Source organism: Canis lupus, chromosome 16, assembly GCF_048164855.1.
Source record: "Canis lupus baileyi chromosome 16, mCanLup2.hap1, whole genome shotgun sequence".
In the NCBI taxonomy this organism is placed as follows: domain Eukaryota; kingdom Metazoa; phylum Chordata; class Mammalia; order Carnivora; family Canidae; genus Canis; species Canis lupus.
This window is the reverse complement of record NC_132853.1, coordinates 61,427,732-61,448,913: the sequence shown is the minus strand read 5'-3', so window position 1 is coordinate 61,448,913 and position 21,182 is coordinate 61,427,732. Positions and strand designations below refer to the sequence as shown.

At 66.6% G+C, this 21,182-nt stretch overlaps 2 protein-coding genes across 16 annotated transcripts in view; one reads left to right on the top strand and one right to left on the bottom strand.

Annotated features, from left to right (window-relative positions):
* B3GNTL1 (UDP-GlcNAc:betaGal beta-1,3-N-acetylglucosaminyltransferase like 1) overlaps window positions 1-10,274 on the top strand; it is a 50,126-nt gene extending 39,852 nt beyond the window's left edge. For 13 of the 14 annotated variants that reach the window (XM_072782126.1, XM_072782121.1, XM_072782122.1 and 10 more), the window contains 6 exons: window positions 2,112-2,236; window positions 5,475-5,610; window positions 5,705-5,773; window positions 5,925-5,999; window positions 8,303-8,406; window positions 8,584-10,274. In XM_072782126.1, the coding sequence (XP_072638227.1) occupies window positions 2,112-2,236; window positions 5,475-5,610; window positions 5,705-5,773; window positions 5,925-5,999; window positions 8,303-8,383 (486 nt within the window). In that variant the 3' untranslated portion in view covers window positions 8,384-8,406; window positions 8,584-10,274. The remainder of the gene's footprint in view (window positions 1-2,111; window positions 2,237-5,474; window positions 5,611-5,704; window positions 5,774-5,924; window positions 6,000-8,302; window positions 8,407-8,583) is intronic. The other variant, XM_072782120.1, reaches the window with a different exon arrangement.
* Window positions 9,053-21,182, bottom strand: part of TBCD (tubulin folding cofactor D) — a 140,136-nt gene continuing 128,006 nt past the window's right edge. For both annotated transcript variants that reach the window (XM_072782114.1, XM_072782115.1), the window contains 10 exons: window positions 19,719-19,802; window positions 19,299-19,457; window positions 19,007-19,145; window positions 17,185-17,306; window positions 15,300-15,377; window positions 11,558-11,647; window positions 11,342-11,429; window positions 10,876-10,985; window positions 9,860-9,944; window positions 9,053-9,246 (listed from right to left, as the gene is read on the bottom strand). In XM_072782114.1, the coding sequence (XP_072638215.1) occupies window positions 9,232-9,246; window positions 9,860-9,944; window positions 10,876-10,985; window positions 11,342-11,429; window positions 11,558-11,647; window positions 15,300-15,377; window positions 17,185-17,306; window positions 19,007-19,145; window positions 19,299-19,457; window positions 19,719-19,802 (970 nt within the window). In that variant the 3' untranslated portion in view covers window positions 9,053-9,231. The remainder of the gene's footprint in view (window positions 9,247-9,859; window positions 9,945-10,875; window positions 10,986-11,341; window positions 11,430-11,557; window positions 11,648-15,299; window positions 15,378-17,184; window positions 17,307-19,006; window positions 19,146-19,298; window positions 19,458-19,718; window positions 19,803-21,182) is intronic.

The window sequence follows — 21,182 nt, the reverse complement described above, 5'->3', positions numbered from 1 at the left end:
GGGCACCCTGTCACGGAGGGGCGCTGCCGCCTGATTCTAGGGGTTGGGCAGCCGCTCTGCTCCTGTTCCTGCCCCTCATTCCTAAGTGGAGAGAACTTGACCTCGTGGGCCCGACCTCAGCTCCCTGGGGGCAGTAGCACAGAGGCAGGAGCGACGGGGGCGGGCCCAGGCGCCCCAGCACATCCCTCCACAGCTGCCGCACACGTGCTCTGTTGCTGCTGCTGCTGAGCCCAGCACCTTCCCCAGAACGAGCCCAGAAATGGTCGTGAGGTCCCGAGGTCCTGAGGTCCTGGGACAGAAAGGCCTGACCCGACCTAGGTCACAGCTGAGCCTCAGCGCCCGAACATCAGGCCTCGTAGCTCAGAGTGATTCTTCCTGGAGAGGCGGCACCTGCCGCAGGGAACCTCGTCCGTCCCCTCGTGGGTCAGGGACCCCCTGGGACCCCAGGACCACCCCAGGGATGGGAAGTGCTCCCTGGTCCTTGGTGCCATCCCCAGGAAATGGGGAGCTGACGACACTCGGGGGCTGTGCTCTGAGGGGACGCTGACACCCGACGGCTGGGCACGGGCTGGGGGCCTGGTCCCCGGGGATTGTCCGTGGGCCCCCGTGAGAAGGAAAGTGCCCCCAGGGTCGGGAGTGGAGGGTAGGTGACCCGAGGTGGGGGGGCAGAGGAGGTGGGGAGGTCTAGGAGGTGGGGGGGGCAGGGGAGGTCGGGGCGGGGTGCAGGGGAGCACCAGTGCCCCAGGAGCTGGGGGGTGCGGACCACACAGATGCTCCCACGGGCGGTTCCCTCTCCCACCGGGGAGGCCACCCCCCAGCAGCCAAGCTCCCCGTGTCTGTGGTCTGCCGTGGCCGAGAGTTTGCATGCTTTGTGCTGATGGGCTGGTGTCTCGAGGGCCCGGGTGCTTTGTCCCCATCCAGGGCTGGGTGAGTGGAGCTCAGGGTGTCGCCGCTCCGTCAGGGGCCGCGCAGGCGCCTCGTCCCCTCCCCTTGCCGGGTCCCCTCTCCTGAGGACGGGCAGGGCCTGCGGCCTCCGACCCGGTCCATCCGCGTTGCCCGCCGCACTGCGAGCCGCACCCACCCCCGGGATGGAAGGTTCTGGATTTCTCCCCTTAAACACCCTCCCCCCCCCGTGGCTCTTCGGACTCCTGCTCCCAGGGCCGCGTGCAGCGGCACCCTCCCTCGCTTCCCCCATGTGCCCTCCTGGTTTCCACTGCCGTGGGGAGGACACGCGCCCAGGTCCCTGGCCCTGGGCTCCTGGTCTCGGCCTGAGCATCCCGAACACCCTCCTGCCTCGGGGCCGGGTGCGCGGTCCCTCGGCCGGCGGCTCCGGGGACTTGTCTCTGTTGGGAGAACCGAACCGGCCCACGGGGTCGCTCGCCGCTGGGCAGCTCAGGGCGTGGGGTCCACCTGCGTGACTCTGGGACACGGACGCGGCGGCTGGTGCGCCCCGACCTGGGCTCAGCGTTCTCTCCGGCTTTTACGGTTCTCAGTATAGGATTTCCGTTTTTTGCTCATTTTATTGCATTTTTTTTCCATGTCTTTTATCAAGTTTTTATTCAAACGCATGCTCCCTTGAGGACCTGGTAATAGGATCCTCGCTTCTCGCGTGATTTATCTCGTCCTCCTGGGTCTTCCCTTCTACGGACTGGACTGGCTCGGGAGCAGGTCCCGAGGTCCTGGGGCGGGGAGCCGGCCCGCCCGGCAGCCGGACGTGCAGGCAGCGGGGCCGCGAGCACCGCCCTGACACCTCCGCTCACTGGCGCTAGGAGCGTCGAGGCAGCAGACCCCGTGTCTGGCTGCCACCCCGACTGGTGGCGGGGGCGGGCCCCACCCAGGGACCCAGGGACCCAGGAGAAGGCGGGCACCCCGCGGGCAGGGAGCACCGTGTCTCGGGTTGGAGGGCGATGCTGGGGGCTGTCGCCCGCCACCCGCCTGTGCGTCACCCTGGGACACCCACACGTGCGCTGGAAGCTTGCGCGAGGCCGGCCATGGCGCCCACGTCCAGGCCTGGGTCAGCGCACGCGGGGAGCGGGACTCGGCAACTTGGGCCGTGAGCGAAGTCGCCGGCGCGGCTGACGCTGCTGCTGTCCCTGCCGCTGTCCCTGCAGGGTGTGCCCGAGGACCTGCTGCTCTTCTACAACCACCTGCGAAAGGGCGGCGGGGTCGTGCGTGTGGACCAGAGCCTCGTCCTCTACCGCTACCACCCGGACGCTGCCACGCACTCCGTCCTCGAGTACGTAGCCCCAGGGCTCCAGACACGTGCGGGGGCGGCGAGGCGCAGGGCCCGGGACCCGGGGTTGGTGGGGCAGGTCCCACCTCGGGGCAGGACGTCTGGGAGCGTCACGGGGCCGGTGGCCTTCGTGGGAGGAGGCGTCTCGGGGCCTGTGGACAGGGGTCTCCGGGGTGACCTCGCCTCCCGCGCCCCTCTGGGTTCGTGGCCTGCCCGCTGCCTCTGCTCCTCTCCACCTGCGCGCCCCGTGTCCCCGCAGCCCACCTGCCCCGGGCGCCGCTGGCTGACGTGGGAGCCGCAGGAAGGGCTGGTTGACGGTCACCGGTGCAGCCGCGCGTCCCGTGCTGCGCTGAGCGCGGAGGGCCCTGAAGCCACAGCCCCACGCAGGGGCTCCCGCGTCGGAGGCGGCGCTCGCTGGGCCTCCCTGGAGGGTGGGCTCCTGGGGGCGGCCCGTGCGCCGGGGGCAGGGATCTGTGCCGCGCGTGGGGCCCGACTGACAGGAGGCCCGTGGACGTCTGCGTGGGTCTTGTCGAGTGTTGAAGTTCAACTTCGTTCCCAGCTTCCAGCGCAGGAACTTGGTTTTGGGTTTTTCCGCTGAATCTGAACTTTTCCATGACAGCTTGAGTGCAGCATCGTGGTTTGGGGCTGGACTCGGGGTGGTTTGCGCCGTGGGGTCAGGGTCATGTCCAGGAGGCGGCCACGGCCGCGTGCGTGTATCTCACGGGTGTCTGGGCACGACCAGAACTGCACGGACGGGGACAGACGGACACCACATGGGAGGGTCCCAGGGGGAGGCCTGGAGCCGCCTGCCACCCGGGACCGCGCGTGTAGTCCACTCGCCTGTGGGATGCGTCCTGGTGCGAGACGAACCAACTCCAGGTACGTTTCCAAGGACTGGAATCCTCCACGGTGTGTTTTCTAACCACGTGGGATTAAAACAGAAATCATTAACACGTCGCAAAAATGCAAAATATTTGGAAAATAAGCAATCCGGGGAAAAAAATCACAAAGGAAATCAGGAAAAAAATGTATTTTAATGAAATTGTCAAAATTAGTGGAATTCACTGAAGCCCCCAGTCGACACACTTGAACAACTGGGAAACACAGAACCACGTATGATGGCATCAAAAATAAAACACGGGGGTGTGTGTGTCCTCTGCAAAGTACAAGAAATTCAAGGAAACCCGTCACGGGGATGGAGGGACGCCACCGTCCTGGGCCGAGGCCTCGGCGACCTGAGATCGCTCTCCCCAAAGCGCTGGGCGTTGGTCCCGGTACACGACCCACCGGCATTTTTGCGGAAACTACCGGATTCTAAGATTCACATGGAAAATTAGAGGAGCCAGGATGGACCCAAGAACCTTGACAGGAGCAAAAGGCCAGGTGTGGCCACGAGCCCGGCGACCGGGAGGCCAGGGACACGCGGGACGTGGTGCGGGAGGCAGATTTTTAACAAAGTTGGTGAAGGCCGCCGATGGAAGGAGGAGCCTGGGGGCGGCTGGGGGCGACGCTCCTACGGGGACCCCGTGACCTCACAGCCCCACTCGAGCGCGGGACACCCCTGACCGTTGGTGAACGGAGGCGGCGGCTTCACCAGGACCCGAAGCCTCGACTCAGAAACGCCGGGAGGCCCGGGAGGCACACGCGGACAAGGGGGGTGCTGGCGGCCGCGTGAACGGGAACCGTGGGCCGCACACGCCGGGCAGGCGCCCAGGACCCAGGATGGCGTCCCCACGGCAGGGAAGGGCGTCAACAGCAACCTCACACGACGACGTGGGCCCGAAGTACTGCAGCCGCCCGTAAGTAAGCTGGCCCGTGACCCCCTCGGTGACCCGGCAGCTCACGAGTGGCGGCGGTGACGGAGCGCCTGGGCCCCAAGGGGGTCCCTGCTGCCCACGGGCTGCGGCCTGCGGGGCTCCTGTGCCCCCGGCCGGCACTGGGTGAGGGGCTGTGACCCGCAGGGACCAGCCCGCGGGCTCCCGTCACACGGCTTCCGCAGCAGGGGTGACTGCGCCACAAGGATGGGCCTACCCGTGCGCCCAGACTCCTGCTCCGACCCCACGGCCCTCAGCACGGTGGCGCCCGCAATGGGCCACCCCAGCCACGCGGACGGAGGCCCCCTCCTTGCCCTGACCTGGTTCTTGGTGCCTCCACCGCGGGCGGCACCTGCCTGAGGCCTGGCATCCCGACACCTCCTCCCTGGACGCCGCGCCTCTGCTGCGCCTCTCGGTGGCCCTGCCTGTGCGACCTCAGGTGGTGCGTCTCTGGAGCGTCGCCACAGCCACCCCCGTCCTGGCCCGGGAGCCCCCATGGAGGCCGCTGCTGCCCCAGCGCATGAGATGTGGGGGGACGCCTCCCGCTGGAGGAGCGCAGGGGGCGCGGCAGGACGCAGGCAGGACGCAGGCAGGACGGCGGGAGCACCCTGGGGCCGCTTCTAAACTGCAGGGGTGTCCAGAGCAGAGGCCATGTCAGCGACTCGGGCGCAGCCTGCGTGGGCCCGGCGGCACCCTGGGCTCCTGGGGTTGGGCCGTCCATGCAGCAGGCGGTGGCCACGCCCTCGGGTCTGTGTCTCACCGCGAGGAGCCCTGGCTGCTGGAGGAGGGGGGACGCGCTGGCGGAGCTGCAGGGGGACAGGAGGCCACGGCGGGAGCACCTGTGCCCCGCCAGCCATGGCCCCACGCACACTCAAGGCCCTTGCGCCCTTCGCGTGCCCTCCAGTGCCCCGTGCCCTCCTGCGCACCCTCCCGCATCCCCTGCCTTGTCCCCTGTCGTGGACGTTGCCTGGCTGCATGGGCCTGGCCGCGAGGACTGGGAGCACAGGCCCCCCACTGGGCAGCGCTCCTCGGCAGCCCCGACGTGCTCAGACCGCCTGCGCCCCGCGTCCACGGAGCTCGGGTGCCCTGCCAGGCCCGAGCCCCGGAGGCTCCCCGACACCCCAAGAAAGGCCCGCCTGGCAGCGGCTGGGAGCGGGGACGATGGTGCCACCCTGACAGGTTCCACGCAGCCACGTGGGGCCTGACTCCCACCCTGTGTGCGCGGGAGCGGGGCCCCGAGGCAGCTCAGCGAGCCCCCGACACCAGCAGCTGCGTCTCCCCAGGTCCCTTGGTCTGCGTCAGGCGTGGGAACATCCCCGGGGCGGGTGAGGCCGTATGACCCGGCCGGGTCGTGCCCCGCGGTGCCCGGGGCTGGGGGGGCCCCCGTGTGCAGCCGACAGAGGCCCCCACCCCCGCTGCTCCCCCAGGACGACCATCTGGACGCACCGAGTCCGGTTCCTGGAGGAGCGTGTCCTGCCGCGCTGGGCCGCCTTCACCATCTGGAACGCGGGCCGCCAGGGGCGCCGGCTGTACCGCAACCTCTCGGCGGGGGCGCGGCGCAAGGTGGGTCCCCCCGTCCCCCCACCCTCTGCCCTGGCCCCCCACCCTGTCCCCCTGCCCCCTCCCCCCCAGCTCCCGCCCTCCGCTCCTCCCCCAGGTGGTGGCCTTCTGTGACGTGGACGAGAACAAGATCAGGAAGGGCTTCTACTGCTACGAGGACTCCGAGGTGTGCGCCCGCCCGGTGGCCTCGGCCCCACAGGGTCGCCCGGAGCCCCCCCTCCCTCCGGGATGGACCCTGCCTGGCAGGGGTGACCCCGGGCCCCTGGGAGCTGGGGGCCGTCGGCGCAGGCCCGCACCCAGCGCCCCTCTCCCCTCAGGAGGCGCCTAAGCCACGGGTCCCGATCCTGCACTTCCGAGCCGCCCGGCCGCCCTTCGTCATCTGCGTGAAGCTGGTACGTGCCCGCGCGCCCGGGGTCAACGTCGCTGCCCAGGCCCCGCCCGGGGTGCGGCCTCCTGAGTGCTGGGCTGGAGGGGAGGGGCCGTGGCCTCACGGGGCGCCTGGGATGTTGGGGCGTGCGGTGCCTGCAGACAGAGGCTGCGTTTCCATAAAAACGCTTTTCGGGAACTTACGACGTGCAGCCCGGCAGAGGCTGCAGCCGAGCCAAGGGGCTGCTGTGAGGAGCCCCCGACCGAGCCCCGGGCTGCCCCCCCTCCCCCCCCCCCCCGGCTTCCCCCTTCCCTTGGGGTCACGGGGCCCAGGCGCTGGGCTGCACGCAGCTCCGTCGGGCTCACACGAGCTCGGGAACCCCGGGGCCTGCCTGCACCCAGCTGACGTCCTTGGTGGCGACCACTGGCCGTGGCCCCGGTGACAGGGAGCCGCGTGCGGGTCCACATGCACGTTTGCCCAGCACGGGAGGTGGTGCCGGGGTAACCGGCCCATTCCCACGACGGCTGCAGCGTCTCGTGCTCCTCCCCGTTGTCACGGCCACCCCGTGCACCACGGGCCCTCGCGGCCAGGCTCTGCGTGTGCCCGACCTCTGGTGGCGCGGGGTCTCCGTGTGCAGACGTGGCCACGCGTGTCCGTTCTGCGCGAGTCCTGGACGCGGCCCCGTCGGGTGGGTGTGCACGCGTGTCCACCCGCGGCTTCCCTCTGCTGCGCTTGGACGCACACAAGTGCCATGATCACCCGTGCGCCCGGCTCAGCTGGGTTCTGGTGCCGCCGCTGGGCCCCGAGGGTGGGGGGAGGAGGCTGCGCCCCCAGCTGCCTCCCCCTCCGTGGTGGCTGCCCCATGACCCCACAGATGCCCCCCCGCCCTGGACCCCCCTGAGGTTCGGTTCTGCGGGGGCTGACCCCGTGTCAGCACGGCCTCGTGATACGCGCCGCACACCCCCGCGCACGCCGTTGTTTTAGATTTTTAAATCTCCTTGGAGGGAAATGGCGGCCGCAGGCCCCTCCCCCCAGCAGGGAGCCCGACCCCCCGACCCCACGACCCCGGGGCACCACCGCCTGAGCCACCGCGCACCCTCAGTGTCTGGCTCGGGCGCTGCCCGAATCGCTGCCGGCCGCGTGTCCTCACACATGCAGGGTCCCGCTGGCTACCCCCGGGCCTCCCCGCGTGCGCCGGCAGCCTCCGGGGTTTCTGGAAGGAGCAGCCTGAAGCCGCGGTGAGCAGGGCTCGGCCGGGGAAGGCGCCGCTGCTCTAGGAGGAGCCTCACCCCTGCACCAGCGACCCACAGCGGTTGGGGCGACGCGCTCTGCGGGGGGAGCCCCTACCCCAGGCCCCCACGCAGCACAGGCCTGCGTCCCCACCCCCGTGTCCCCGCAGAGGCACCCCGCACCGGTTTCTGGCATATTATGCTGCAGTGAACCCAGGCGTGCGCGGGTTTGGGGCCAACGACAGCGTGTCACACGTACCCTCCCCGTGTCCTGCGGCTTTTACACAACATGCCTCACGGCGTATTCCACATACGCCCTGGGCCACGGGACCCCGCCGTCGTCTTTTAATTGAGCAAGAAGCCGAGCAGCGGCATGCCCCCGGCCTGTGTCCCCCTATGTCCTGTGTCCCCGTGCGGCCACCCTGGGTCCATGTCCCCGTCCCCGTATCCCGTCCCCATGTGGTGTCCCCACCTGTGTCCGTGTTCCCATCTCCATGCCCCATGTCCCTCTCATTTCTGTCCTTATCTGTCCCCGTGTCATGTCCATGACACGTCCCCTTCCCCGTGTGGCAGGTCCCCATTTGTCTCCATGCTCCATGTCCACGTGTCCCCATCTCCATTTGTGCTCCTGTGTCCTTGTCCCCATCTGTCGCCGTTCTCACACAGCATGTTCTCATCCCTATGTCTGTGTCCCCATGCGGTGTGTCCCCATCCCTGTGGGGCATGTCCCTGGAGCACAAATGGGCCAAGGAAGAGGAGGGCGGGGTCCGTGGACATCTCTGAGTCGGGGTCAGGCCCCTGCAGAGGGGACAGGGTGTCATGGGGACCCTAGGATGAGGCACGGGCAGGAAGCCAGTGTGCCCTGGACAAAGGGGTGACGCAGAGCTGCCAGTGGGGACGCTTCCTCCCCTTAGCTCCTGAGGGAGGGGAGGGTCAGCTGCCTTCTGCAGGGAGGGATCTGGTGGGGGTGGGGGGTAGTGTCTGTCTCAGAGGCCCCCCTCACCGTGGAGGCCTCCGGCCACGTCCCCTGCCTGTCTCAGCCCCTCCCCTCAGCAGGGAGGTCCTGCCACACCCAGCTGACGTGCTGTTCCCCCCACAGGACCTCACCGGGGGCGAGTTCGAGGCCAACCTGCGGTCGCTACACCTGCAGGAGGGCCGGGACTTCCTTCACTTCAGCTGACGGCTGCGGGCAGCAGCTCCCAGGTGCATGGGTCGCCCGGGTGGGGGGGGGGGGGGGGTCCTGTGGCCTGAGGGCACGTGCAGCCCCGCCTCCTCGTGGGGCTGGCCCTTCCCCCGGGGGTGGGTCCATGTCTCACTGGGAAGTGGTCCCCGTGCGCCAGTGTGACCGCACAGTGGCGACCACCCCGGCGTCCCCGGCAGGTTGTGCCTGTCACACCAGGAGCCGTCTGCCCGCGCTGCTGAGGGACACGTGTGCCGCGAGGCTGCGGCCCCCCTGGGGGTGTTGGACCCTGTGGGTCTCGGCCGCCCGCGGTTCCTGGGTGCGCTCGCTGCATGAGCGCTTGGTTTCCTGCAGCCAAGGCCCAGGTGCTGCCCCGCGGGCGCCATCTCCCCACCATCTCCCGCCTGCCGTCCCGTGGGACCCCGCCACCCGAGGCTCTCTGGCTGGCCTCCATCTAAAACGAGAGCTCCCTACTCCTTTTTGGGAGGGAAGCAAGTTTGAATGCTTGAACGGAATGAAAGTCGTTAATCCACGGCGCCCTCAGTCCGAGGAGCCGGGCAGCAGGCGACCCCACGGGGGGTCAGTGCTCCCACCAGGGCGGCCAGGCCCCAGCAGCCCCCCCCGCCCCCGCGGTCACACACACCAGTGTCAGACACGGAGACACAGAACTGCTCGGGACATGGTTTTATGGACGGGGTTCCCACGGACGTGAAGACAAAGCACCAACACCCCAGACACGGGAAGAAGAGCTGCTGCTCAGGTGGGGCCACCTCCGGGCCCGGGGCCACCTCCAGTGGTCAGGTGTGCTGACCAGCGTCGGTCTCCTCCGCCCCCTGGGCAGCAGGGGCTCAGCCGGTGCCAGGCTGTGGGTGACACAGCACAGGGTCAGGCCACGGGTGCCCAGGACCCCGTGGCTGCCACAGTCCCGTCCTCAGCTCCCCACCTTCATCCCCCCGTGCGGGACTGACAACAGGTTAGCAGCATGCTCACCTGGAGCCATCACTGCCCTTGGCCCACCAACCCCCGTGTCACCCGTGGGCCCGAGAGAAAGGTGGACGTGGCTGCCACCCCGGAGCAGAAGCAGGGAAACCACCGCGGCCTCAGCTGCAGTTGCAGTGCACGCAGCAATGCCATGGAAGGGTGATCTCACCGGGCACCTGGGACCCTGGGGCGACCGTCCAGGGAGACGGTGACGGTGGAAACCAGGTCAGGTGGGAGGAGCGAGCTCGGCCGCCGCCAGCTCCACTGAGGGCCGGCAGCGCGGGATGGCCACACCCCCAGGCAGAGGGCCTGTCCTGGCTGTTGTGCCCACGGGACACCGGGTGCTGCCTGCTGCACGAGGGATGTGGGAGCCCAAGCAGCCCGCGAGGGGCCCGCGAGGACCACAGCGCCCCAGACGCCAGCTCAGGATGAGCGCCCGTGGGAGCCGCGCAAGGGGGGCCCCGGAGTCCTGGCGTGGCCGAGGCCTGTGGTTACCTTAGGGACCAGCTGCGGTCGGGGCACGCCGAGGAGGTCACATAGGTGGTTCCGCTGGGCTCTCACGACTGGGAGCTCCGCGTCCCTGGGGGGGGGGGGGGGGGGGGAGGAGCAGCTTCAGCCGCGGGGCGCTCGGTGTGTGTGTCCAGCCTCCTGCAAGCCCCGCGCTCAGGCTGCCGGGGTGCAGACCCCAGGAGCCCAGCTTAGGAGTCCAGGGGGAGAGCACGGGGCGAGCCCCCGCGGTGGGTGCTGCAGGCCCTGCTCCTCCTCAGGAAACTGGAGGCGGGCGACCCATGGAGGTGGGCCGGGCAGGTTTTAAAGTTTTACTGTACTTGGAAAGCTGTTTATCATTTTCACTAAAAATAAAGATTAAATTTCATTTTAGAATAAAAAAAAAAATACCAGCATCTTAAAATCATCCGGAACTTTTTTCAACAGAAGAACAAGGTGGGGAGGAGCAGGGCCGCAGCGCCGGGTGCCCGTGTGTCTGTGACACTGAGCTCGGGGCCGCGCTGTCCAGGCCCTGGGGACGTGGCCAGTCCCAGCCTTGAGGGACCCCCAAGACGGGAGGGAGCCGGGTCTCCGGGTCGGGGACACCTCGTCCACTTTGACGCGTGGATGCGGCCACGCGGGCCTTTCCACCACAGCCGAGCCGAGGCCCACGGGCCGCCTCCCAGAGCCCAGTGCCTGGCACCTGCAGGGGGTCCAGTGCTACACACCCTCTGCTCTTGGAGGCCAGGGCGCCAGGTGCACCCCCGCAGAGGCTCAACCACCTCCCAGGCCGCGACCCCACGACCCCACAGCTCCCAGAGCCCCCGGCGCGGAGTCCACCGAAGTGAACCAGTAGTGGCCAGGACACCGCCCCTGCGCGTCTCCCCAGCCAGACCGGTACAAGCGGGCACCTGTGGGCGGACGCTGCAGGTCCTCAGGCGGGGGCGGGCTCAGGCAGGGGTGGGGCTCGGGCGGGGGCGGGGTTCTGCAATCCTGGGGAAGGCGGGAAGGGCCCTCGCACTCACCAGGCCGTGGCGCCCAGCACAGCCATGACCTCCTCCAGGACGCCGTCAGCCAGGAAGTCCCCGTAGGTGAGCAGCATCTCGTACACCTGGCTCGCCGTGCTCTTCCGGATCTGGGCAGGGCAGGGCAGGGCGGGTCAGTGGCGGGGCCTGGCTGGGGCGGGGCCAGGAGGGGCACCTGACGCTGCTCACACCCACCGCGCAAGCTGCTCGGGGAGCGGGCCTGGGGTCCGACCCCACCTGGCCGGGCGCCACACGGCCGCCTCACGGGGAGAAGCCAAGCCACCCCACGCTGCCCGCACAGCTGCCCGCCGAGCTCCGGGCCCCAGCGCAGAGTGCGGTCAGCAGGCAGGGCAGCCTGAGCCAGAGGACGCCCTCAGCCAGCAGAACCCGGCCTCTGGGCGGCTCAGGCACCTGCCCGGCCTGGCGTGCCCACCCCACCCCCCACCTGGGGCGGCCACACACTCACCACAGGGAACGGGTGGCACAGCAGGAGGCACAACTGCAGGAGGACCTTCCTCCTCACGTCCCCCGGGAACTGTACCATCCCACAGAACCTGCGGGTGACAGGCGGGGAGCGGCTGGCCGTCAGCACCCACCCTGGCTGCCCGACGCTGCGGCCCAGGTCCCCCCAACAGGCCCGGCTGCCGACCAGTGAGCCCCAGTGTGTCCCGCCTGAACTTACACAGCAATGCCCGACCGCAGCTTCTGCACATCCTTGGATTTCCTGGTCTCCTCCTTACAGAGCGCCAGTAGCTTCACGCCGAACGGGTGGCTGCAAGGGAAGCACATGGTGCCGGCGGCGAGCCTGCTGCGAGCTCGAGCGCCCACGGACCTGCACACCTTCCCCAACCAGCGGGAGGGCCCTGAGGACCAGAGCCGGGCGCACCCCGACCCCCGCCCGCGGCGGGCACAGCGAGGGCAGGCTCCACCCAGATCCAAGGAAGGACTCGGCTTGGAATCAGGCGCAGCCCCTGGACACACGTGGACGCACGTCCCCCTCCATGCCGCACCGCCAGGGACAGCAGGGGGCCAACCAGCAAGGGTCCCCACGACACAGGCTCCTGCATGCCACTGTTGCCCCGAGGGCCCCGCCGCCCATGACCTCTTCCTTGTTCTCAGGGAGAGTGGCACCCCCACCCACCCCGTCCAGGTCCCTGTCACCCACAGGGGTCCAGCCCCCTCCCCCCGCAGGCTTCTCCCCACAGCTCCCTGCCTGTTCGGGACCAAGTGACCACCGTGTCCTCCACCCACATGACCCCTTGGCTCACACCACCCAGGCCCTGTGTCCCCTCTGCTCCCTGTCCTAAAGGAGGGACCCCCCACAGCTCCACCAGGGGCCCCTTCTTGTCCACAGCCACTCCCATGCTGGCCTCCAGGGTTCACACACCACCCTCTGGGGCTTCCCTGGGGTTCCAGCCTCTAGGTCCATCTCCTCTGGGATCTAATGAGCATCTCAGGCCAAGCGTTTATGCTCCAGGCTGAACCCCTGTGCCCCCGACTCCACACAAAGCCCACTGAATACCCCACGTGAAGGTATTACCAAGTGGGACCTCAGAAGCACGTAGGCCATGAGACTGAGACTGAGTCCCCACGATGCCCTGAGTGCCTTCAGGGCAACAGACGCATGAGGTGGCCGCCCTCTGCTGTGCGAACAGTGGAAGGTCCCTCAGCAAACCAGGCCTGGGTCGCTGGCACCCTGACCTCCTGCCTCCAGGACCTGCTGCGCAAGCCGCTCTGTGCCATTCCTCGCGGAGCCTGAGCTGCCCGCGTCCGCCCCTCCCTCCCGGCCGCCCTCCCGGCCTGGGGACAACCCCACCCTCCCGCCGCCATCTGGAACACAGTGGCTGACAGCTACTTGCACTGGGAGCCACGCGCCCCATTTCTCCGCTGCCACCTCTCCGGCGGCAGCACCTCCCCACCTGGACCCCAAGGCCCTTCTGCATGCGGCAGGTGGGATGCCCACTGCCTCCACTCCCAGGGGGGAGTCCAGCACCAGGCGTGCACCGCCTCAGCACCAGGGCGGACCGACCACCAGAGGACCTGAGCATGCTGTCCCCAGAATCCAGCCGCCACAAGACCCGAAGCTTGGTCCCGATGAGGGCTTGCGCCTGACAAGCCCGGAAGGCTCCCCCAGGTGGAGGGTGCACCTGCTGCGGGCAGGCCAGAGCCCCCGGGGCGGATGTGGGTCAGGGTGGCTCCGGATCGCTACCACCCGCCCGCAGAGCCCTGCAGCCAAGCTCATCTACTGCCGCAGTCACTTGTACACACGACGTCTCAAATGCGGCGTCCAGACAACGAATAAGCAAACGAGAAGGCCCACCTGTGGGCTTAGAAACCAGACACCCCACGAGGAGACCAGAAGTGTGCGGGAAGATCGCAGCACCGTACCCAGAAGGGCAAGGAGCTGGCAGCTGCACGACACACCAAATAGAAAGCTGCATCTGAAAAAAATACGAAAACCGAAAATACGAACCCCAGCTGTGATTTTGGCAGAAACACGCTAGGAGGAAGTCGGCAAGTGGAGGACAAGTCAGAACCACTGAGGCACGGAGAAACGTGGGACGCGGCCGGCCTTCGGGGAGGGCAGCCAAGAATTTTTCAGAACAAATGAAAACAAAGCTATATCTTCAAGTTTAACAAATTCCTGGTAGGACAGAGACGAGTATGTGACCCACTGGACCTACAACGGGTAGAAATGTTGAGACTCCTTGGAGACGATCCTCAAAGGAGGCAGTGAAAACCCGACTGCCTCGGACTCCAGATTCACAGGCCACGTCTCAACAGGAACAGAAGTCGGAGGATCTTTAGGTCCCGAAGTAAAACGTCTGCCTAGAACCCCATATCCTCGAAAGTAACTTGCAAATAAAACCAGAAAACGTTCACTGCCAGCGGGCATCACGAGAGGAGCTGCAGACGGGGGTTCTTGAGGCAGAAACACAGGACGCAGGCTGGGGCAGGCCCAGCGAGGCAGGTAGGAGGCAGAGGCAAACGTGGACAAGCTCAGCATTAACTGCACAAAACAGCAGCAAGTGAACACGTGCGTGTAACACCACGCAGCGAGCTCACGTCACCCGAGAAAAGACACGGAACACGTAAACACCCCTGGTTTTCCAGGAAGAGGAAAAGTGCAGGAAATTGGCCTCTGGGCGGCCAGTGAAAGAGCAGGAGAGTGGGACGTCCCGCTGGAATAACAGACGTCCCTGAATTCATCAGAGAGAACAGGATGGAGGGGACACGGCAGCCGGACCAATGGACAGAGAGACGCAGGCAGGGGGCCGAGCGGGTTGCTTGCAAATGAGATGAACGAGCCCATGAGCGGTCGGAGGCTGTCGGGGGCCGCAGCCCCGTGAGTGACACACCAGGCCAGCAGCACGTACAGCCCCGGGGCAGAGTCTGGGTCACACCAAGGGGCTGCAGCCTGACCCACAGGGAGCAAACGGTAATAAAGCGCGTCGTGCAGTAAACAGACTCTGCCCCGAACGTGCGTGCGCCAAAGCAGAAGACCTCATGGTTCGTCAACAGAAACTGGCAAAATTAAAGAGAAATAAAAAGAGCCGTTTACAGCAGGACACTCTGTCCCACCGTTTTATTTTGAAATTTTCAAAGGAGGAAAATACGTTTAGGCCTCCAAACAGTAGGTCGGCGAGCCGGACGACACAATCTGCGTTAAGGATGCCACCCCCCAGCGGGTGGCCGTGACCGGGGAGTGCGGACGGCGCCCTGACGCCGGAAGGTCAGCGACGCAGCAGAGACGGGGGAACAAGCTCTGGACTCCCCTCCACCCGACACCAAACAAAACCCACAGGACAGGAGGCCACGGAGGGGACTCGGGTGGGCGGGGGTGAGCACCCCCAGAAATGGCAGAAAGACCCCCGCCCACAAAGAGGACTCCAGGTGTGAGCACACACCTCGGGGGGGCCCACCCGGTGCAGCTCCTTCACAGGCCCCGAGATGTGCCCACGCGCGAGACACAAGGCGCCAGAGGCAGACCCCTCAAGCCTGGGACGCGGGGAAGGTCGTGAGGCTCTTAACAAGGCAGCCTGGAGCTCAGTGCGGGAGCTGCCCCCGCTCTTGGGTGTTGGGGCCCACGCCCAGCCCCACATGCAAGCACCAGCCCCGCCACCGTGACAGTCAAGACGCTCCACGCTGCCCACGACCGCCCTGACTGCCAGGCCCCGGCCCAGGTGGGGTCGGGGGCTCGGGGGGCGGGGGGGCACCTCAGCTGCTTGGGTCTTTTCCCACCTGGGCAGCAGGTGCCACAGAAGGAGCCTGGCCAGAGGCACAGCCCAACCTCACTGGGGCAGCCGAAGCGTCCTGATGGCACGGGCTGCCCTGAATGTGCCAGAAATCGCCTCCTGGAGTCGCGGCTCGGCCTCCCCTGGCTCGGTCGGTCGGCATGAGGGGGCAGCAAGCGGGGCACTTACTCCTGCTCCGCAGTGAAGAGGTCGAAGCACCCATTGGCCAGCATCTGGTCCAGCATCTTCAGCAGCGGCACAGACACCCTGAGGGGAGAGGGCGAGTGCTGAGGCCCCAGGCGCCCACCCCGGACCTGCTAACGTGGGGCGCTCCCTGGGGCCACACCATCCCAATCCGGATCCGGGCAACACCTTCTGCAGAAAACGACAATCTTACTGTAAAATTCACATGGAAACGTTAGGATCAAGAAAGGCCCTAACGACCAGGGGAGTGCGGCCAGAAGGCCGGCAGCACGCGTCTCAGCCGTGAAGCTCGAGGGAGACGACAGCACAGACTGAGGAGAGGAAAGTCCAGAAATGGGCTTCTGTGTCCCCGATGGATACAGCGGAAAAGCAACCCCGTGGAAGGGTCAGTCCCTCAACCCCTGGCCACACGCGGCAGAAACACGGTCTGCCACTCGCGTCACACACAGGCCATAACCCAGAACAGACCTTGGGTCTCAACATAAAACCTAAAGCCACACATCTGCTAGGAAACGTTAAGAGAAAACCTTCGTGACCTTGAGTCAGGCCAAGAACGCACAAGCCTGTAAGAACCAAGGGGGCAGCCGAGCGTGCGGGGCGGCGGCACCTGCTCAGGGTCCCGGGCTGTGAAGGCCAAGGGCCGCCTGGACGGGGGTACCCGCGGGCCGCTGTGTGACCAGGGCTTGCACAGCTCACCGGACCCCCGAAGCTCAGCAGGAAGGGAGGAAACCACAACCACCAAGTAAGACGCAGGCAGGAGGCCGGACACCCCTCCCTGGGGGGATCACAGGGCAGGACCGGCGCCCGGACGGAGACGCCCCACGGGGTGTAACATGGTGTGACCGCTTTGGAAAACGTGGCAGTTTTTTAAAAGTTGAGCATCCACCTGCCCCGTGACCCAGCAAGCCTGCTCTCAGCATGGACCCAGGGGCAAGGTGGGCAGCAGTCCACACAGACGTGCGCAAACGTTCCTGCCGCCAGAACTCCAGCCACAAGCAACCCTGGTGACCGTCAACAGGAACCGAACGCGGTGTGACCACACAATGGAAGCCGGACACGCCGCAGATTCCAGGGAAATACACTCGTAGAAAATGCCACTGGAGCCTCCGTGACAGACCAACAGTTGCCTCAGGCTGGGGGCGGGGGGAGGGGGTCGCGGGAAGCTTCCGGGCTGACAGGTGTGGCCCGTGTCCTGAACGTGGGGACAGTGTCGGGGATGCCAGAGTCAACATCTACCAGACGGCAGCCGTCGTGCTCACGTCCGGAGACCTCACTCATGCTCGGTGCTATTCAGGCGGAGCAGACCACAGGCTGAGCTCCGCTGCCTCCCACGGACACGGTGCGCCCACGGGGCCTGCGTCTGTGCTGCGTGACCAGGGCCCGCCTGCCCAGGACAGTGGAGAGCGGAGTCCAGGATCAACTCTCAGAGGACTTTGGGGAACACCCCGAATCCCGAGGTCAAGACCCATGGGATCCACAGGCCGCCTTCGTGGAAACGCAGTTGGGCAAAGACGATGCAGCCAAGATGCCTCAGAGAACAAGCGCTGCTCCTCACCGCGACGTTCTGGTCCTGCCTGCAGAGACCGTGACCACACCGTGGGTGTGTCCGGGCGCAGACTGGGGACACACTGCCTCAGAGAAGAGCCACACGGACCCTCCAGGGCTCACAGCCTCGGCCCCGTGGATGCCCGACGGGTACCAGAGTCGTGCCCCGGCTGGCCCACGCCGCAGGCTGCAGGGCCCTGCAGTGGCACCCCCTGCAGCCACGTCCCCTCCGGGCCCTCCTCACTGCCCGCTTGAGACCAAATCCTGGTGAGAACACGGGAGACCCCAGAGGTCTGAGAACTGTGACAAAAGCGCCACCTCTTACCTGTCATTCAGAAGGTTGTCCTCAAAGAGTTGCAGAAGGGTCCCCCCAAAGCCCTCTAGGGCCTGCGGGTCGTTCTGAATCCCCTTCATGTACTCGAAGAGGCTCTGCGTCGAGTACCTGACCTGCAACACAGAGATGCGCTCTGCTAACAGGGACGGCCCCCGCCGGGGCCACCTGGGTGGTCACACGTGCCCAATGGAGCAGAGATGGCGACACAGTCCCACCAGATGGGGCACAAGCAGGGACGAGGAAGGAGGAAGGAGCCGGGACAAGGAATCGCTTCTCTGGGCAGCAGCACAGACTGAGCGCCGGATCCACCACAATGACCCTTGAGGAACCTCAGCAGAGGCTGCAGCGTCTCCAGGGAAGCAGGTCTGGGGAGCCAGTGCCCTGGCACTTCCGTTCCAAGCTCAGCCGTAGCCCCCGAGGCGCTGGCGGCTCAGAGACCCCCCCTCACGGACCCCAGAGGAGGAGCGCAAGGAAAGGCCGTGGGGCCACCCTGTGTGGTGACCCCGAAGACGTGGGCACAGCTGGGACCCGGGGGCCCTGGAGCTGGCGCCAAAGAAGCCCTGCAGTCACCTGCCCCTGCGCCACAGTCCACGCGAGGAAGTAAGGGGACGTAGATCCCTGGGGGCACAGGAGAGCCGCAGGTTAATCCTCAGGGAAAATGTGCAATTACAAAACGAGCCTGCGGGGCACTAGGGTGGCTGGGGGGTAGAGCATCCGACTCCTGGGACTCCTGGGTTCGGCTGGGGTCGTGATCTCAGGGCTGCGCTCTGCCCTCGGGGGGAGTCTGCCTGGGATCCCCCCTCCCCACACACACACTCTTTAAAAAACAGCAAAAACAGAATAAAACAAAACAAAAAAACTACCAAAATGAGCATGTGATGAAAAAGTAGAAGAAAGATTTCAAAACAAAGTGAGTGTTTGCTAATAAATAGAATCACAGAAACCAGAAATCCGGGAGGAGGAGGGATAAACAGCAGATTGTACAAAAGCACAAAAGCAAGCAGTATCTGGGAAAGGGAGTCTGAAAACCGGGGAGGACAGAGCACGGGGGTGCCTGTAGGGAGCATACGGGGTGTTCGGGAGGAGGAGATGCCCAACGACAATGAGGAGGGCAGAGAAGCTTCCAGGGACACGGACCACGGATGCACGGATCACAGGCTGCAGCGTCACGGGGAAGCTGCAGAGGCCAAGCTGGGGACCTGGGGCCTCCCCGCGGCCGAAGCAGGAGCGCGGCACCACCAGACGGGTTCCTGGCACCCAGAGCACGGGCAGGGGAGGGAAATGCAGGCACCGTCCCCAGGAGAACCCACAGGCGCCCGCGTGGGCAACAGGACCTGCAGCTTCGGGGCCCAGGGAAGAGCACATGGGAGGAACGCGTGCCCGCCACCCGCAGGAAGGACACGAGAGAACGGAACACACACAACAAACTAATCCAGAAAACACAACACAAGGGACGGAAGTCCAGAATGCGGGTCAAGCAGCAGCTAGCGGTGACGCCCAAAGGGCACTGCGCCCCACGAACACGAGTGCCGGGCTGCTCCATGCTGCGTGCGATGGGACACCACGCTCACAGCCCACCGTGACCAGGACTTTCCTACACAGAGTCCCACCACCAGGCTGCGCACCGGGAGCGCCACCCCGACTCATGAGAAGTACCGCTGCCCGTAGGGGTCCTGCCCCAGGACCCAAGCCAGGGTGGGGGCCGGACCCTGACCCCACTTTGACGCCCCAGAGCACAACAGGGAGACGGCTGCCCTCAGGCATATGCCCACGCCAACCTCCCACGACCATGGCCCGGGAGGCGCCTCCTCACCGTGGACTCTGTCAAGCCACCCACGGACACAGCCAGGCCCAGCAGAACGTGGTAGCGGTAGGCGGGCAGCCCCAGAAGCCGGGTGATGCGAGGGAAGGCCTGGGACGGCGCATTCCAGTTCACAGAGGCCACGTCAGACCTGCGGAGAGGAAGCCAGCAAGCTGGGGGGGGCCCGTGCCCACGGCAGCTGGGGCGAGGACCCTGGGCTCTGTCCCTGGGGAGCAGCTCCTCCAGCTGGGGGACCCGGGGAGCACCTGGGAGGAGCTCCTCCAGCTGGGGGACCCGGGAGTACCTGGGGAAGAGCTCCTCCAGCTGTCCTCGGTGGGGCACGTGAGGGAGGGGGGCGCCTTCGCAGTGCAGCAGCGTCATGAACACCCGCGCAGCGTGGGCACGGACCCGGTCGATCTTCTCACTCGCCTGCTGGGCCACACAACACATAACCTGCTGACAGCTGGGAACCAAGAGCCAGGGTTAGGCCGGCGTACCCGGGGCCGCGGGCACAGGGCCCCCCGGGCACAGCAGCCCCCCAGCCCGGGGCCGGGACTCTGCCCAGGGCCTCCCACCGCAGAGCCTGAGCACGGGGTCCCGGGTGGCAGCAAGCGGGTGAGCCGCAGGGGGAGGCCAAGTCACAAGGATGCAGGAAGGGGGCGGCAACGACAGCAGCCTGGCACCGACACAGCAGCCTGGCACCGACGCCCGCGGAGGCACTCACATGCTGGCCTCCAGCAGCTCAGGCTGCTCCCTCCCCAGCAGGAGCGTCAGGTCCCTCAGGCTGGTCATGGCGGCCTCGCGGACCCTGCGGGGACAAGGGGGTGCCGTGGGGCCCCAGGCCACAGGACTCGACACCCACAGGGGGCTGAGATGCCCCCAATCAGGGGAGTTCCAGAGATGAGCGTCACTCCAGTAGGAAACGTTCAGCCAGCGCGGGACACGCAGCCGGCGAGGGGCCCTCTCCTGTGCCCGTCAGCAAGGACACGCACCCCACGGCAGGTGCAGGTCCATGGCACCCACCAGGACCAGAGACGTGCCCAGCGGAACCTTCAGATGCAGCGCAGCCCGGGCAGCTCATGCTCCCACTGCCACCACCCTCTAGACCAGGACGCTGCTCCATGGTCGCCACCCCGGAGGCAATGAAGCTTCCTCAGCGTGAAAACCCGAGGCCGCCCCGTTACTGGCCAACCTGGGGTGGGGGCAGCAGGGCCACAGACCCACCCACCCCACCCAGGCCAGCAGGTCCCACAGGCTGGGCATCAGCCCTCCACCGGCAGACAGAGGGCAGCCCCAGCCCCGAAGGAGCCCGGTGGGCGGAGCACAGGTGTGGGCGAGCTCAACGCACGAGACCAACACAGCTGCATTCAGGGGAGCAGGACAGGCCGCCCCCGGGGCCCGATGCAGCTGCCTGCCCGTTCACAGGCACCAGGGTGGGGAGAGCACCGGAGCCGGGAGGGGCCCGGGGAGTGCGGGCTCGGCACTCACAGGACGACCCCAGACGTGCACGTGCCCCCGAGGCCTCATCGGCTCCAGACGGCAAACACAGGCCAGGGTCCCACACGCAGGAAGGGCTGTGGGTGCAGGGGTGCATGGCCCGACCCCGCACTGAAGGCAGCAGGTGGCCGCACCCACAGGCCTAAAGCTTCGTGCTCCCCACAGGCACACGCACACCCGGAGCCTTGCAATTCTGAACGTAGCATCTCACTAGCACTGCGAGGAACGGTTACGCTGGGGGTGGGGGGCCCGGGGGCCTGGGATCAAGTCCCGTGTCGGGCTCCCTGCTCGGGGGAAGCTTGCTTCTCCCTCCCTGCCCACCCCCCCGCCCACGCTCTCACTCATCACCTCTCCCTCTCAAATAGGATCTCATTAAAAAAAAAAAAACAAAAAAAACAAGTATTAAAGTATTGGAGTGGGGGGTCAGCAGCAGACACGGGGTGGCCACAGATCCCAGAATGAACAGGCCAAGTCTTTAAACAACCGTGAGAAACGTGCCGACAGAAAACAGGTAGAAAAAGAAATAACCGGAGACCTTGTGCAGCGTGAGAACCTCTGAGAAAGGACCGCATGTCGCTGGGCTCCACACCCGCAGCGGCAGGCCCTCGGGATGGACCCCAGCAGCGCCACCCCCCCCCCCCCCCGGCCTCTTCCTCACGGGCCTCAGCGTCCGCTGCCGAGGGACTGCAGA